General features: G+C 56.4%; 1 protein-coding gene across 3 annotated transcripts in view; it reads left to right on the top strand.

Annotated features, from left to right (window-relative positions):
- Positions 1–14,081, top strand: part of SLC66A2 (solute carrier family 66 member 2) — a 38,948-nt gene extending 24,867 nt beyond the window's left edge. For all 3 annotated transcript variants that reach the window (XM_039463862.2, XM_003925977.4, XM_003925978.4), the window contains 2 exons: positions 6,111–6,327; positions 12,333–14,081. In XM_039463862.2, coding sequence (XP_039319796.1) covers positions 6,111–6,327; positions 12,333–12,540 — 425 coding nt within the window. In that variant the 3' untranslated portion in view covers positions 12,541–14,081. The remainder of the gene's footprint in view (positions 1–6,110; positions 6,328–12,332) is intronic.
- Positions 14,082–15,680: the final 1,599 nt, after the last annotated feature.

Consider the following 15,680-nt stretch of genomic DNA (forward strand, 5'->3'; position numbering starts at 1 on the left):
CTCTGCAGCAGGTGGTGTGCCCGTCTTTGTTAAATCCTTTCGTGTCCCTGATCCTTAGGATAAAGTAAAAGTGGGCCCTGGTGGCCTCGGGAGCCTCCTGTCTCTGCTCTTCCAGCTGCAGCCTGAGCCCCTCAGGCCCCTCCGGATGAGCCCTTGAGCCTGGGGTCCTGCTGAGCCCTGCTCACGGGAGGCCGCGTGAGCCTGGACCAGGAATTTGAAGGAAGGGGGAGGTTTTTTGTTTTTTTCATGGGGAGTTGATTTGTATTTTTTAAAATATTGAGACAGTCACCAAAGTTAAAGTGGGAGTATGATACAGTTTAGCTGCTGTACTGATGTGTGATGTCGCCCATGTATTTTAGGAACCAAACCAGGACATCCTCCATAACCACACTCCAGCATTCACACTGGGCGCCCGGCCTTGATGATCGCCTCCTCCCTCCGGAGACCCCAGATGCCTCCCCGGCTGTCTCAGTGGCATCCTCTTAGGAAAGGAGCCCTCACAATCCTCCCCCTCTGCACTCTGTCACCCCACACTCGAGATGGGTTGCAGACCAGCTGTTTTGTGGGTGTCCTGGAAGGAGCCACTGTCCTCTGAGGACCCGAGTCCTCAGAGAGGGATGGGAGCTGGCGTGAGTGGTGAGGAGCCCCTCCTCCAGGGCTGCCCTAGCTGGGCAGTGGGCGGGCACAGGCTGAGCGAGAGGGAATAGGAGCACCAAACTGCCGGAAAGAGCAGTTTCCTCCCCTCCAGAATGTCCCTGGGCGGTGTGGCTGGGAGGCTCCATGGCCCTGTGAAAGTCACCCTGTGGCTCGGGGGTAGAGCTCGGCATTACTGAGATGGCATTCACGCCCTGTCGAGTGTGAGATCTGGGGGTCCCGACAGTGCCTGCAGGCGTCTGAGGTGCCTGGGTTCACTCTCGGCGGTTCTCCGTTGTGTTTGAAACCAGTGCTGTGACACCCTCCGGCTGTCCCAGTCCCAACAGGAAGCTCTCTGGAGTTCTCTGTCCCTCTCATGTTTGTTACTAGAACGGGCTCCCCACCCAGACCCCAGGAGAGGCTCTTGGATCTCACGTAAAAAAGAATTTGAGGGAAATCCATGCAGTAAAAGCAAGTTTATTCGGGAGGTAAAGGAATGGGAGCGTGGCTGCTCCATAGAGCGGCCCTGAAGGCTGCTGGGTGCCCATTTTTACGGTTATTTCATGATGATCTGCTAAACAAGGAGTGGAGTACTCATGCCTCCCCTGTGTAGACCTTGTGGGGTAACTTCCTGAGTTCATGGCCTCTGTAAACTGTCATGGCACTGGCGGGAGAGTAGCAGTGAGGGCGACAGAGGTCGCTGTTGTGGCCATCGTGGTTTTGGTGGGGTTCGGCCGGCTTCTGTACCGCAGGCTGTTTGATCAGCAAGGTGCTTATGACCTGTGTCTTGTGCTGACCTGCTGTCTCCTCCGGTGACTCAGAATGCCTGACCGTCTGGGGAAGCAGCCCAGCGGTTCTCAGCCTCATCTGACCCAGCCCCTGTTCATGATGGAGTTTGCTTTTTTTCCCAATGCCTTGGACATGTTGGCCGTCAGATCCTCTTACACCAGGATCTCTCATGTGTTCCTGTGACATAAAAACACAATCTGATGAGAAATCAGATCTTCCTTGCCCATCTGGAGACAGTTTCCTGATACACATTCCCCAAGTGGTAGAATTGCTTTTTATTTATTTTTTTTATTTTTATTTTTATTTATTTATTTTTTGAGACGGAGTTTCGCTCTTGTTCCCCAGGCTGGAGTGCAATGGTGCGATCTCGGCTCGCCGCAACCTCCGCCTCCTGGGTTCAGGCAATTCTCCTGCCTCAGCCTCCTGAGTAGCTGGGATTACAGGCACGCGCCACCATGCCCAGCTAATTTTTTTGTATTTTTAGTAGAGACGGGGTTTCACCATGTTGACCAGGATGGTCTCGATCTCTTGACCTCGTGATCCACCCGCCTCGGCCACCCAAAGTGCTGGGATTACAGGCTTGAGCCACCGTGCCCGTCCAGAATTGCTTTTTAATCCAGCAGCAGCTGGACTGATGGAGGCCCAGCGCTGGTCTGTTCCTGGGGGGTCCCCGTGGGGGGTGCCGGAAGAGCATTGAGGGCAGGTGCGATGGAAGGTTCTGAGAATCAGCTACTCTCTGCAGGCAGCTGAGGGTCCCGAGAGCTCAGTGCACACCAGGGTGGGCCTCTGGTCAGTTCCACAGGCCTGGAAACATTCATTCAGCATTAAGTGCCTCATTTTCAAGCCTTATCTTTGGTGCTGCTGTCTAGAAACACAGCATGGGAAGTCCTGGCATGTGAGTCAGCTGTTCTGTTAGCACCTTGCGTGGCCGTGGGCGTGCGTCCAAATCGTGTTCTTGCCCTTTTGTTCTTGTTTTGGAGTCCCCTCCCCTCCCACAGCCACCTGCCCTCTCGGATTCCTGCGAGCTCAGCGGTGTGGGGGGCCCAGTTACTTTGGAAAGAGGGGTGCCCTCCCCTCCTGGGTGCCTCAGGATAGGGCCAGCTCTTCTAGGACGAATGCCAGGCCTCTCTTCTTTATTACCTGATTTTAAAACTTTTAATGAAAATCTCCTGACACACTAGTCTCTCGGAACTGTAGAAAACGTTCTCTTCCACCTGACAGATCAGGCGTCTCCTGCGTCCTCTGACTTCTCCTGACTGAACTTCGAGATCTCATTCCCGCTCTCCGAGCCTTCCCAGGTCAGCCCCAGCCAGCGGCTTCCTTACCCAGCTCCTGTCTGCCACCTGCTCCAGTTCCCCAGCACATGCGAGCTGACAGCTCATGGCAGACGCTGCTGAATTCATTTCAGATGGTCCTGGATACAGAGGACGGCACTTTACTCCCAGACTTGGAGTTGAAGGAACTGTTTTCAACTTCAGCATCAGAAAATGTTGAATAAATATTCATTAAGTAGTTATTCATAAAATAAGTAGATACTTAACACCTCCATCTTTTGGTATAAGACAAACCATATACATTAAAATTTTTATTTTGTTATATATTAAAGAGACAATTTACATAACATAAAATTCACCATTTTATCACTATTTAAAAGTACACAATTCAGTGGTTTTTAGTGTATTTACAGAGTTGTGCAACCATTACCACTGTCTCATTAGGGAGCCTTTCATCATCCCAAAAGACACCCCTTTGAACCAGCTTCCCTCTATTCCTGAGTTCCCTCTTCCCCCAGCCCGACAGCTGCCCTTCTGCGGCTTTGTGGACTTGCCCGTGCTGGAGACATCATAGGAACGGACTCACAAACGTGTGGTTCCTGTGTGTGTGGCTTCTGTGACTTGCTGTCCTGTTTTAAGGTTCATCCGTGCTGTTGCATGAATCTGCCCTTTCTTCAGCTAAGTAATATTCCACCGTGCCGCAGGCCGCCTTCTGTTTGGACATCTGTGCCCACCTCACCTGTGCACCTCAGCTGCCTCGCCTGTTTCTTACCCTGCCACTCTCGAAAGCCCCTCCGCTGGCCACGAGTGGCAAATGCATGAATTGAAGGTGTCTGGGGTGTGGCTAAGCTCCCTAGTGCCTTTTTTTGTTGAGATGGAGTCCCACTCTGTAACCCAGGCGGGAGTGCAGTGGCTCAGTATCAGCTCAGTGCAGCCTCTGCTTCCTGGATGCCAGTGATTCTTGTGCCTCAGCCTCCCAAGTAGCTGAGGTTACAGGTGCGCACCACCACGCCTGGCTAATTTTTGTATTTTTAGTAGAGATGGGGTTTCACCGTGTTGGCCAGGCTGGTCTCAAACTCCTGACCTCAGGTAATCCATCCACCTCAGCCTCCCAAAGTGCTGGCATTACAGGGTTGAACCACCACACCTGGTCACCAGCGCCTTTTTAAGAGGACCCTCTGCCTCGATTTTTGGTGGTAACAAGTGGGACTGTCCTGTATGAGCTGACAGGCTGAGATGCATGTGGACCTAATCACTCAGTTGTCAGGGACTGTGGCAGGAGCCTGAGGCTGCACTTGGCCAGGGAGGTTCAGCTGCGTCGTCCACTCAGGCCTGTCATTCTTCCTCTCCACCACAGCACACGCTGCCTTCTTTCTTCTCAGAAATTCAGGGAGTGTTGTCAAAAGGCACACGAGGCCCTGTTTCCTCTGGTAACGCACTGGCGCTGGAGGCTGCCCCGGTACGGCACATCTTCCTGGCACCTTAGAGAGAGTGGCCAAGCAGATCTGGGGAGAGGGACAGGCCGGAGGCAGGTTTCTGGGAGGAGCATTGAGGATGAGGTGGTCTGTCTCCTGCTCACCTAGATCCTGCCGCTTCCTTTTTCTTCTTTGGAGAAAAATCTGTTCAAGTTGCCGCACATTTTTGAATCAGTTTGTGTGCTTTTTTGATGTTAGGTTGTAGGAGCTCTTTATATATTCTAGACATCAATTTCTTTTTCTTTTTTTTTTTGAGACGGAGTTTCGCTCTTGTTACCCAGGCTGGAGTGCAATGGCGCGATCTCGGCTCACCGCAACCTCCGCCTCCTGGGTTCAGGCAATTCTCCTGCCTCAGCCTCCTGAGTAGCTGGGATTACAGGCATGTGCCACCATGCCCAGCTAATTTTTTGTATTTTTAGTAGAGACAGGATTTCACTATGTTGACCAGGATGGTCTCGATCTCTTGACCTCGTGATCCACCCGCCTCGGCCTCCCAAAGTGCTGGGATTACAGGCTTGAGCCACCGCGCCCGGCTCTAGACGTCAATTCTTATGAAATATGTGATTCGCAAATATTTTTTTCCCTTATTCCATTGGTTGCCTTTTTACTTTGATTTTTGTCCTTTGAAACACATACTAGTTTTTTTTTTTTTTTGAGACAGGGTCTCACTTTGTCACCCAGGCTGGAGTGCAGTTGTACAGTCATGGCTCACTACAGCCTTGAACTCCTGGGCTCAAGGGATCTTTGTGCTTCAGCCTCCCAAGTAGCTGGGATCTCAGGTGCGCACCACCAGGCCCTGCTAATGTATTTGTTTGTAAAGATGGAATCTCATTATGTTCAGAACCTCCTGGACTCCCTGCTGTGTTCTGGGAGGTGCTGGGCAGTGTCTCACTCAGTGAGGGAGTGTGGAGCACGAAGTGGGGCACAGATCTAGGGTCAAGAGGGACGGGGAGAAGGTGCACATCCTGACCACCCCTGCCCTCACTGCACTGCCAGCCCCACAGGCAGCCAGCCCAACACCCCTGGCCTCTCTGCCCTCTGATGCCCGAAAGCCCCGCTAACCTCACCACCCCCCAACACCCCCCTGTCCCTCTAACCTCACCCCTCAGCACCCCCCAGCCCAGTGGACTTCACCGCCTCCCATCACCCTACCCCTGCAGGCCGTGTCCTGGCTCTGCTGCTGTAAGGACGGGTCAGGGGCAGGTGCAGCACGCGCTGCCCAGGCTTCTTGGCGGCTTTGTCTCCGTTTACCTTTTCCCTGCAGCCGCTGTGTCCCCAGGACTGTGTGTCCACCTGCCTCCTTTAATTTGCTAATTTCTGTGAGTGCTTGTGAGTGTGGTTTCTACAGAATCCATCATCTAGCAAATGACATGGTGCAGGAAGGGTATGGCATGGATTTACTGAGCCTCACTGCGGCCGAAGGCTGTTATAGAACTCAAGACCAACTCGCTGAATCCTCAGAATGTCCTAGGAGTGGTCCCCGTCTCTTCCTGGTAACATCTGAGGAACAGGAGACCATGGTTAACCCGAGGGGGCTGTGCCCCTAACCCGGGCATCAGATTCCAAGGTCTGCAGGGCACTCCCCACGCTGTACGGCTTCTCAGAGACTAATTCATTTGAAGGACTTTAGCAAGCTTTTGTTTTGTTTTTAAAGAGACAGGTGTCTCTGTGTTGCCTAGGCTGGCCTCAACTCCTGGACTCAAGTGATCCTCCCTCCTCAGCCTCCCAAGTAGCTGGGACTCTAGGTACCCACTGGACCCGGCCTGATGTCAGCATCTTTTACGCTGAGTTGGTATTTGTTTCAAGGCTCTTTCACACCTTGATCACCATGTGGCTCCTCCTCTGACCCTGGCCTCTCAGTTCCCGTCTCTCCCCCCTGACCTTGACCCCTCACTTGGACCCTAAGTTGTGCTGAGCTTGCTTCTCCTTTTCGCCCTAGACTTTGACCCCCACCACTTCTGGCAGTGGAGCAGCTTCGCGGACTACGTGCAGTGTGTCGTGGCCTTCACGGGCGTGGCGGGTTACATCACGTACCTGTCCATTGACTCCACCCTGTTTGTGGAGACCCTGGGCTTCCTGGCCGTGCTGACTGAAGCCATGCTGGGCGTGCCACAGCTCTACCGCAACCACCGCCACCAGTCCACGGAGGGCATGAGGTAGGCCATGGTGCCACCGCAGAAGCACCGCTGCTCCAGAGGTACCGCATGGCTGCAGACTTGTCAAAATCAAGCGCACGTGTGTCTGGCTGTGTGTTTCGCCTGTTGACCTGTGAAGCTGCTGGTTAAAGAATGGTCAGGTTCATAGGCCGTGGCCCCTCGACCTCAAGTTGGAGCAGATGAGCTCACGTGGGCCGCGTGAGGGGCAGCTGAGACCCTGTTGTTGGCAGGTGACCCAGCATGGGGTTGGGAGCTGCTCCTTCAGGGCCGTAGAGGCAGAACCTTCCAGTGGGAGGGATGTCCGAGGGCCTGGCCAGACGGGGCAGAGCAGGCTCGGCACCCCCAGCCAGGAGGGGTGCAGGGCAGCCAGCTGGCCCGGGGTCAGGGCAGGTCTGGTGGGGCAGGGACGGCGGTCTGCGGGCTGCCTGGGACTCTGTCCTGTGTCTCTTCCCATTGGCCCTAGCACAGCCTCCGGCCTTTGAGGTATGGTGGCAAAGGCTGGACGGGCCGATGTTCGGAACCACAGAGCATGCCTGGGCACCCCCGTGACCACCAGGGACAGGGCACAGTGTGAGCCGCACGATTCCCACCAGCTCAATCGAGGTCCTGGATGGAAACCACATTGTAATAAAAACTGATCTGCGGGCTGCGGTGGGACAGAAAACTCTTGTCCCTCACACCTTCCACGCCAAGGCCCACGCCTGGATGAGGACCCCCCATGCCCAGTCCTCACCGAGGACACCCCCATGCCCGCTCCTCACTGAGGACACCCCCGTGCCCGCTCCTCACTGAGGACACCCCCATGCCCGCTCCCCACCGAGGACCCCCTGTGCCCGCTCCCCACTGAGGACACTCCCGTGCCCACTCCTCACCAAGGACCCCCCGTGCCCGCTCGTCACCGAGGACCCCCCGTGCCCACGCCTCACCGAGGACATCCCGTGCCCGCTCCCCACCGAGGACACCCCATGCCCGCTCCTCACCGAGGACTCCCCGTGCCTGCTTCCCACCGAGGGTACCCCGTGCCCGCTCCTCACCGAGGACCCCCTGTGCCTGCTCCCCACCTAGGACACCCTGTGCCCGCTCCTCACCGAGGACCCCCTGTGCCTGCTCCCCACCTAGGACACCCTGTGCCCGCTCCTCACCGAGGACCCCCTGTGTCCACTCCTCACCGAGGACTCCCTGTGTCCGCTCCTCACCGAGGACCCCCTGTGTCCACTCCTCACCGAGGACACCCCATGCCCGCTTCTCACCAAGGACACCCCGTGCCCGCTTCTCACCGAGGACACCCTGTGCCCTCTCCCCACCGAGGACACCCTGTGCCCACTCCTCACTGAGGACCCCCTGTGCCCGCTCCCCACCGAGGACACCCCGTGCCCACTCCCCACCGAGGACTCCCTGTGCCCGCTCCCCACCAAGGGCACCCTGTATCCACTCCCCACTGAGGACATCCCTGTGCCCGCTCCTCACTGAGGACCCCCTGTGTCCATTCCTCACCGAGGACCCCCTGTGCCCGCTCCTCACCGAGGACCCCGTGTCCACTCCCCACCGAGGACACCCTGTGCCTGCTCCTCACCGAGGACCCCCTGTGCCCACTCCTCACTGAGGACCCCCTGTGTCCACTCCCCACTGAGGACACCCTGTGCCCGCTCCTCATTAAGGACCCCCTGTGTCCACTCCCCACTGAGGACCCCCTGTGCCCACTCCCCACTGAGGACCCCCCTGAGCCCCCACACTTAGCTTAGGTCTGGTCTCTGTCACAGATGCTGAGGCTGTGATTTGGAGGGAATGGTGTTCTTGGATTTGTTATTTGTGGGAAACAGCCTGGAAGAGAGGTGACCAACGTGTGTTTTTGTGTTTGAAAACGGGTGCCCAGTGGCCATAGCACCCCTTCCAGGGCTTCCATGGACCTCTGAGTATTTGCAGGACGCCCCCGTGTATAGGCAGAGGTGTGAGGGGCTGCGAGTCCTGTGGCATGTAGGTTCAGGTGCCAGTTATAGGTAAAGGTATGAGGGCTTGTTGCAGGTGTGGTGTGGTGGTAGGGGTGAGATGTAGGTACAGGTCAGGGTTACAGGTATGGATATTGATACTGGTGTGGGGTGCAGTTACAGGTGTGGCTTGGGTTGTAGGTATGGGTGTGGGAGGTAGGTACAGGTGTGAGGTGTAGGTACAAGCTGGGGTGTACAGTGTGGGGTGTAAGTGTGTGTTGTAGGTACGGGTGTGGGGCATAGTAGGTGTGGGTTGTAGGTACAGGTATGGGGTGCTGGCATGGGTGTGAGGTGTAGGTACAGGTTGGGATGTGTAGTGGAATGCAGGTAGGGACTGGGCTACCTTGGTTGGTGTGGTTACAGTGAATCAAGACCCCCGGGGTTGCTGGGGTTTCCTGGGTGAGGGTGCGTGGAGGCCTGAGAGGGTAGTCATGGCTGGAATAGGCTCCCTCACTGTTGGGTTGGGCAGTGGCAGCCCTGAGGGCTTTGGTGTGGGGTCCGAAAGGCAGGGATGCTCCCAGAGAGAAAGTGGGTCTCTTGTGGCTGGTCACGATGGCTCACACCTGTAATCCCAGCACTTTGGGAGGCCAAGGTGGGCGGATTGCCTGAGCTTAGGAGTTCGAGATCAGCCTGGTCAACATCGTGAAACCCCGTCTCTACTAAAATACAAAAGATTAGCCAGGCATGGCGGTGTGCGCCTATAGTCCCAGCTACTCGGGAGGCTGAGGCAGTAGAATTGCTTGAGGCAGGGGTTGCAGTGAGCTGAGATCACGCCATTGCACTCCAGCGTGGGCGATAGAGTGACTCCATCTCAAAAAATAATCATAATAAAAAACTATACAAAGAGATAGTGAAAAATCAAATAGATCAATTAAAATAGGGTATTTTAAAAATTTCAAATAATCTTAAGGCAGGAATAAAACAGCAGGGACAAGCTGAGAACAAAAAAATAAAATAAATAAAATGGTTGACCTAATTCAAACATATCAATAGTAACATTAAACGTCAATGGTCTAATCATACTAATTAAAGGACAGAGATGTTCAGATTAATTTAAAAAGAAACATAAGACTCAACTACCTACTGTTTACAGAAAACTTACTATAAGTGTAAATACATCCGTAGCTGATGCCAGGCGTGCAGGGATGTCCTGACCAGGGGGCCGTGCAGTGACGGATTAGAAATAAAAGGGTGGAGAAAGACACACCATCCATGTGTGACTCAAACCTTGGAGGAGCTGTATTAGTATCAGACAAAGGACATTTGCCTTGAATAAAAAGAGACATTGCATCACAATAAACAGGCGAATTCACCAAGAACATACAACAGTTCTAAGTGTGTATGCACTCAACAACAGAGCCTCAAAGTCCCTAAGAGGCCAGAGCTGATAGAAAGGCAAAGACAAATCCACAATTACAGTTCGGGACTCCAACTCTCCTCAGTCAGTGATAGAGAAATTAGCAGGGATATAGAAAATCTGACCACCAGCAACCAAGTGAATGTACACGTTCTTTTCAGACGCCCATGGGACATTCACCAAAACAGACCACAGCCTGAGTCATGAAAGTTTATTTAAAAGAACTGAAATTATCCAGAGTATTTTCTGTGACTATAATATAATTAAGCTAGAAATTAATAGCAGAAATAGATCTTAAGTCTCCAAAGATTTAGAAGCTAAACAATATACTTTTAAACAATCTGTTAAAGAGAATGTCTTAAGCTATTGAGAATAGTTTGAACTGAAAGATGCAACACCTTATCAAAATTTGTGGGATGCAACTAAAGCAAGCTTACAGTTAACTTTGTAGTATTCAATGCTGCTTTTAGAAAAGGAAAGTTCTCAAATCATCAGTGAAGCTGAAGGAACTGGAAATTGAAATGCAGAGTAAGCCAAGCAAGCAGAAGGAAGGCAGTAATAGAGCTAACGCCAGGCCACAAAAATAAAAACAACTGCAGACGCATAAAAAATGAAACCCAAGGCTGCTGCTTTGAAACAAATCATTAATCCATAAACCAGAAGCTATAGAATGACAAGAAAACGCAGATGACCAGTATTTTGAATGGAGGAGGATATTCTGTAGACCCCACGGGCACTCAGAGAGTACTGTGAGCAACTTCATGCCCGTACATTTGAAAACTTACATAAAATGGACCAATTCCTTTGACCCAAGAAGAAATAACTTGAATGTCTATTAAATAGATAATCCCTACCTATTAAGGAAATTGGATTCATCATCTAAAATCTGAAAAGGCTCTTTTTCAAGGGAAGCCAGAATCGTGTGTGTGTGTGTGTGTGTGTGTGTGTGTGTGTGTACATAGAATTAGTCAACTGATTAAAAACAAAAGTGTTGAAACTCAAGTGTGAGCTGACGCTGCATGCCAAGTAAAGCCCCGGGCTTTGTGTCGAGAGTAGCCCGTCCCTGACGCAGGCATGGCCGCCTTTGTGGCTCTCAGGAAGTACTCATCCTGGGAAATCTTAGCTGTGTGTGAAGGTCAGGTGATCGCTCTGTTTCCCGTCCTGGGTGTGAGGGGTCAGCGAGAAGCTGGGCAGGACAGAGGCGGAGTCACTGAGCAATGCTTGGGCGCCTGCTGTGTCCATGGCTAATATGGGATGAGTTGGCCTTTGCACAGGGGCTGTGGTCTCAGGGCCTGGAGCCGCACCCCAAGTCAGCTCTGCAGCCCTGCCTGGGCCTAAAGGAGGTGGTGCTGGGGGGATTCTGGGGCCTGAGGTGACTGCTGGGGTGTGTGAGGCCCAGGTGCCCACGCTGCCTTCCCTGGCTGCCATCCAGCACCACCTCATCTTTTTGTCCGTGGAGGAGGCTGGATTTTGTGTAGCTGGAGCTGCATCCAGGGGAAGATGCATCTCAGAGAAAAAAAATCAGAAGGAAAATCACCCTATGGGTCAGGGAATGCAATATAATTTAGCTAAACCCACCCAAGGGCAGGCAGTCCCAAAGCCACCTGGCTTTTCCCAGTGGGTGTAATGATAAAGCCAGACTTATGTTCTCAGAGGCCAACAAGATGCCCCAGAGCAGAGCACTGTGGGCTTGAGAGAGAGAAGAGTGCGGATGCCGGCTCTCCTCCCGCGGGTTCCCAGCTCCAGCCCGGACCCCCGCCCTGATCCACACGGCTGGCCACCGCTGTACTTGAAGACCCTCGTGCAGGGCGGCCCCAGCACCCAGGCTGCCTCAGAGGGCAGGTGTCCACTCTGGTTTACGAGCCGGACAGAGGCCGTGGGGTGCGGGGCAGCCGAGTCTTGTCCTCTCTGTCAAGGCAGCGCTCCCTGCCCAGGCCCTGCCGCTGGCTTTGGGAGCCATGGAAGGGTCAGTGGCCGCTGACTTAAACATTTCACGTGGGAAAGTGCAGTGGTGCTCATGTTCACTGCTAGGCAAGCCAGGGCACGAAGGCAGCGGCAGGGAAGGGTGTTCTCACCATTGTGGGTGGCGGCTGCCCCCGTTCACTCAAGGAAGGGAAGGTTTGCACCAGTCACCAGGGAGGGAGGCCTGGCCGGCAGAGACCTGAGAGCAGCTGCTCTGCTCCGCTGCGTGCCCGGTGGCCCTGAGGTGCATCTGCAGCACCTCCCAGGCCCGGCCCCTCCCGGAATTGCCACCGCCCACCAGAGGCCCTGACCCCCTTGGTTGCTCACCCTGCCACCCCCTGTGGTCTCGAGCAGATCTTTCTTCTTGGGTCGGATCCCCCGGAACCCCAGCCAGGCGGCAGCTCCTGAGGCCACAGGGAAGTCAAGGGCGGGGGGTTGGGTGGGACAGGCAGGGTCAGGGTGTGTCCTGTGGCCCCAACCTCCTGGTGTCCTTGACCCCTGGGTCACCCCACTGACTGCCTGGGTATCCCCTCAACCCCCTGGGTGCCCAAGCCTCAGGTCGCCCTGCTGACTGGGTGTCCCCTCGACCCCCTAGGTGTCCTGAGCCCCATGTCACCCGCTGACTATCTGGGTGTCCCCTCGACCCCCTGGGCGTCCTGAGCCCCACGTCACCCGCTGACTGCCCGCTTGTGTCTCCGCAGCATCAAGATGGTTCTCATGTGGACGAGCGGCGATGCCTTCAAGACAGCCTACTTCCTGCTGAAGGGCGCGCCCCTGCAGTTCTCCGTGTGCGGCCTGCTGCAGGTGCTGGTGGACCTGGCCATCCTGGGGCAGGCCTACGCCTTTGCCCGTCACCATCCGAAGCCGGTGCCTCACACTGTGCACCCCGCCAGCACCAAGGCCCTCTGAGCGTGGAGAGGACGAGCATGTGGGACCGCCGGCCTGGGCACTGGTGGGCCCGGCCCTCCCCACGGGGAGGGTGGGTGCTGTGGCCCCTGCAGGTGTCGGGGAGATGGGGTCCCGGTGTCAGGGTCTCTGGCAGCCTCTGCAGGGTCTCTCTGGGTGGGCAGTGGGGGTGGGGCTGGGATGCTGTTTGTGCTTAAGGGGTCGGCCAGGGTGGATCTGACCCCGAGGGCTGGGTTTTGGGTGTTTTTAGGGTGGTAATAGAATGCAGGTGTTTCTCCTGTTTCCTCTCACGAAACACCACCTGAGCCCGAGGTACACATGGGGAGGCGGAAGGCAGCCCACAGGACCCTGCTCCAGGTGGACATGCGGGCCAGCAGCCTCGAGCCATGGAGCTGGGGGTGCCTCGGGAGACCCACAAGTCCTGTGAGCAGAGCCCTTAACCTCGAAAGACCCTGGCCGGACCCCCTGTTTGGACTGGGGTGGCCTCTGCTGCTAGGGGCCGGCACAGGGGCAGGCCGGGGTTTTCTCTGCGTGGCACGCGTGGAAAGGCAGCTGTGGGGACGCAGGGTCACCTGCTCCTGCTTTCCTGGGCGGTCGGAGCGGCTGCCTCCTGAGGCTCCGCTGCATCCAGCCCGGCAGGGCATCGCCAGGGCAAGTTCAGGCTGCTCTCGCCAGAGGCACTGCTTCTCCTCGAGTCCTTGGGGACGTGGCAGATGCCGGTGACCGTCAGACAACGTGGAGGCCCTGGTGGGTGAAGGCCGAGGGGGCCGGGCCGAGGCTGTGCAGACAAAGCCCGCATGCCACCCCTGGGCTCCTCTGGCAGAGATCCCTTCCTTCTGGGCGCCGACTGCCCTGCCGGACGCAGCTTAGCTGTCTGTCTTCCCGGAGAGAGATGGCCTCCGTCCAGAAGTGGAGGGGGCTGGTCCTGGCTGATGGCTCCTCGCTCTGCCATCCTGGGCTTTTGGCCTGAAGCAAATTCCTGAGTGGGGTGGGAGCCCTGCTGGGTGCTGTCCCCGTCCCCTGTCCCCTGCCCGCCCCCGTGTGCCGGCTCCCACAGTTCCGGCTGCAGTGGGAGCCACTGGTCTGACCCTTGTCACCCCACATTCTGCCCCCACCCCATTTTCAGTTTAACTCGGGGTCACACCATGTCAGCAGCGCTGCGCTGACTGTGGCGGCCCCCAGGCCTCAGAGTTCTGGATGCTTCTGTGTGGCTCCGACAGGCGTCGTCTTCCCTTCCGCGGGCACAGGGGCCGCTTCCCACAGGCATCTGAGCGCCACGCCGGGCGGTGGCTGTGGCCGCGACGACATGCTCCAGGCTGCCTCCTCCTCCTGAGTTTCCTCAGAAAAACTTGAATGTCTGAGTGAGGGTCCTGCTTCGCTCTCTGGCCTGCGAGATGCTTTGAAAATTTTTATTTTTTTAAGATGAAGCAAGATGTCTGTAGCGGTAATCGCCTCACATTAAAACGTCACCGACTGCAGGCGCGGTGACTGCTGAATGTACCCCCCATGGCAACTTGGAATCAATAAACCGTGTGTGGATCCCGTGTGGTGTGAGGGGGCCCAGGTAGGGGGAGGGCTCTGGTGCCTCAGGGGGTCCCGTGCGACCGCCCAGCCCCCTCAGACGTGTCACTGCCTGTGCCTGTGGACCCAGGGCGCAGGTCCTTCTGCTGCTCGTGGGCGGCTCTGGCGCTGCCTGGGCGGCTTTGGCCTCTGCAGCTGCCACGCTTATCTTCTCCCTCCCACCACCAAAGCCTGAAAGCATGGGAAGGGTCTCCTTTAAAGGGAGGTGTTTCCAGATTTGCGATTTCGGGGCAGCACGTAGAGATGGAGCTGTGTGCGCAGTGACTTTTTTCTGTGCAGTGTTTACAGTGGCGGCAACGTGAGCTTCTTGTCCAATAAACAACCAGGGGTGTGGGTGGAGGTGCAGGGCAGGGTTTGGGTTGAGGCCCGTCCGGGTGCGAGGAGAGGGCACAGTCCATATCCAGGCAGCATGCCTGAGGGAAGGTGGCGATGAAGGCCAGCGTGTCTGGAACGTCTGGGACACAAATCACCGCCCTCAAGGGTGGACGGTGCCACATGAACCAGAGCTCTAGCGCGGGGGTGGGAGACAGGGACCACTCTGGGCCGCCAGGTTTTAACAGGGAGGAAATGGGAACAAGGTGTCAGCCCTGCGTGGCGGGGGCTGGGCCGGGGGGTCACTGTGTTTCTGAACTCTCGGGTCGCTCCCGCCCTGTGATGCCTTTGGATGGTTTTAAGCAACAGAGAAGCACCAGGGACGGAGGAGGCTGAGGAGGGCCTCTGCGGGACGGAGCAGGTCGTGGGAGCCTGGGAAGTTCGTGTTCCCCTCACCCCTCGAGGACACCGAGGCCTGCTGAGCCTCAGCCCTGTGCCCTTCCCGGAGGCCTGTGTGCGAGGGGAACCCAGCGGGCACCTGTAGAGTGAAAAGGAAGCCCGGGGCTGGGTGGAAATGTGCCACCCGTCTCAGCACAGCTGCCCAGCACCCCATCCTCGTGACCCAAGGTGGCCTCTGGGGGACTCTGGTCTTGGAGGGCTCCAGGGCTCCCTGGCCAGACTCCGCAGCCCAGGGTGGGGAGGGGCAGGTCTGAGACCCCCATCCCCCATCACTCCCCACCTCTGACCTGGTGGCCCTCTGAGGGAGAACAAATTGGGTTTGTTTCTGGGGGTCTCTGTGGTGGTCAGCACCTCACCACACAGGAGGAATCCTGTCCCTGGGGATCACCAGTAGATGGTGGGATGAGCAGCAGAGGGCGGAGGGCGCGGGCCTCGGCGTATGGCCCCTTGGGCGGTCCTCTGCCCGGGCCTTTCAGCCCAGTACTAAGCTCTGCCCGTTCCTGAGCAAGACCCAAGGCTATCACTGAAAGGCAGCCCCCAGTGTGCAGCCAGTCCTCAGTGTGCTGCCAGTCTTCAGCCCCCCACTGTGTGCTGCCAGTCCTCTGCCCTCCCCACCCAGTGTGCGGCCAGTCCTCAGCTCCCCCCAGTGTGCTGCCAGTCCTCAGTGTGCTGCCAGTCCTCAGCCCCCACCGTTTGCTGCCAGTCCTCAGCGCCCCCCCAGTGTGCTGCCAGTCCTCAGACTCCCCCCAGTGTGCTGCCAGTCTGCAGGCCCCCGCTGTGTGTCATGGGCA

Source organism: Saimiri boliviensis, chromosome 13, assembly GCF_048565385.1.
Source record: "Saimiri boliviensis isolate mSaiBol1 chromosome 13, mSaiBol1.pri, whole genome shotgun sequence".
NCBI lineage: Eukaryota > Metazoa > Chordata > Mammalia > Primates > Cebidae > Saimiri > Saimiri boliviensis.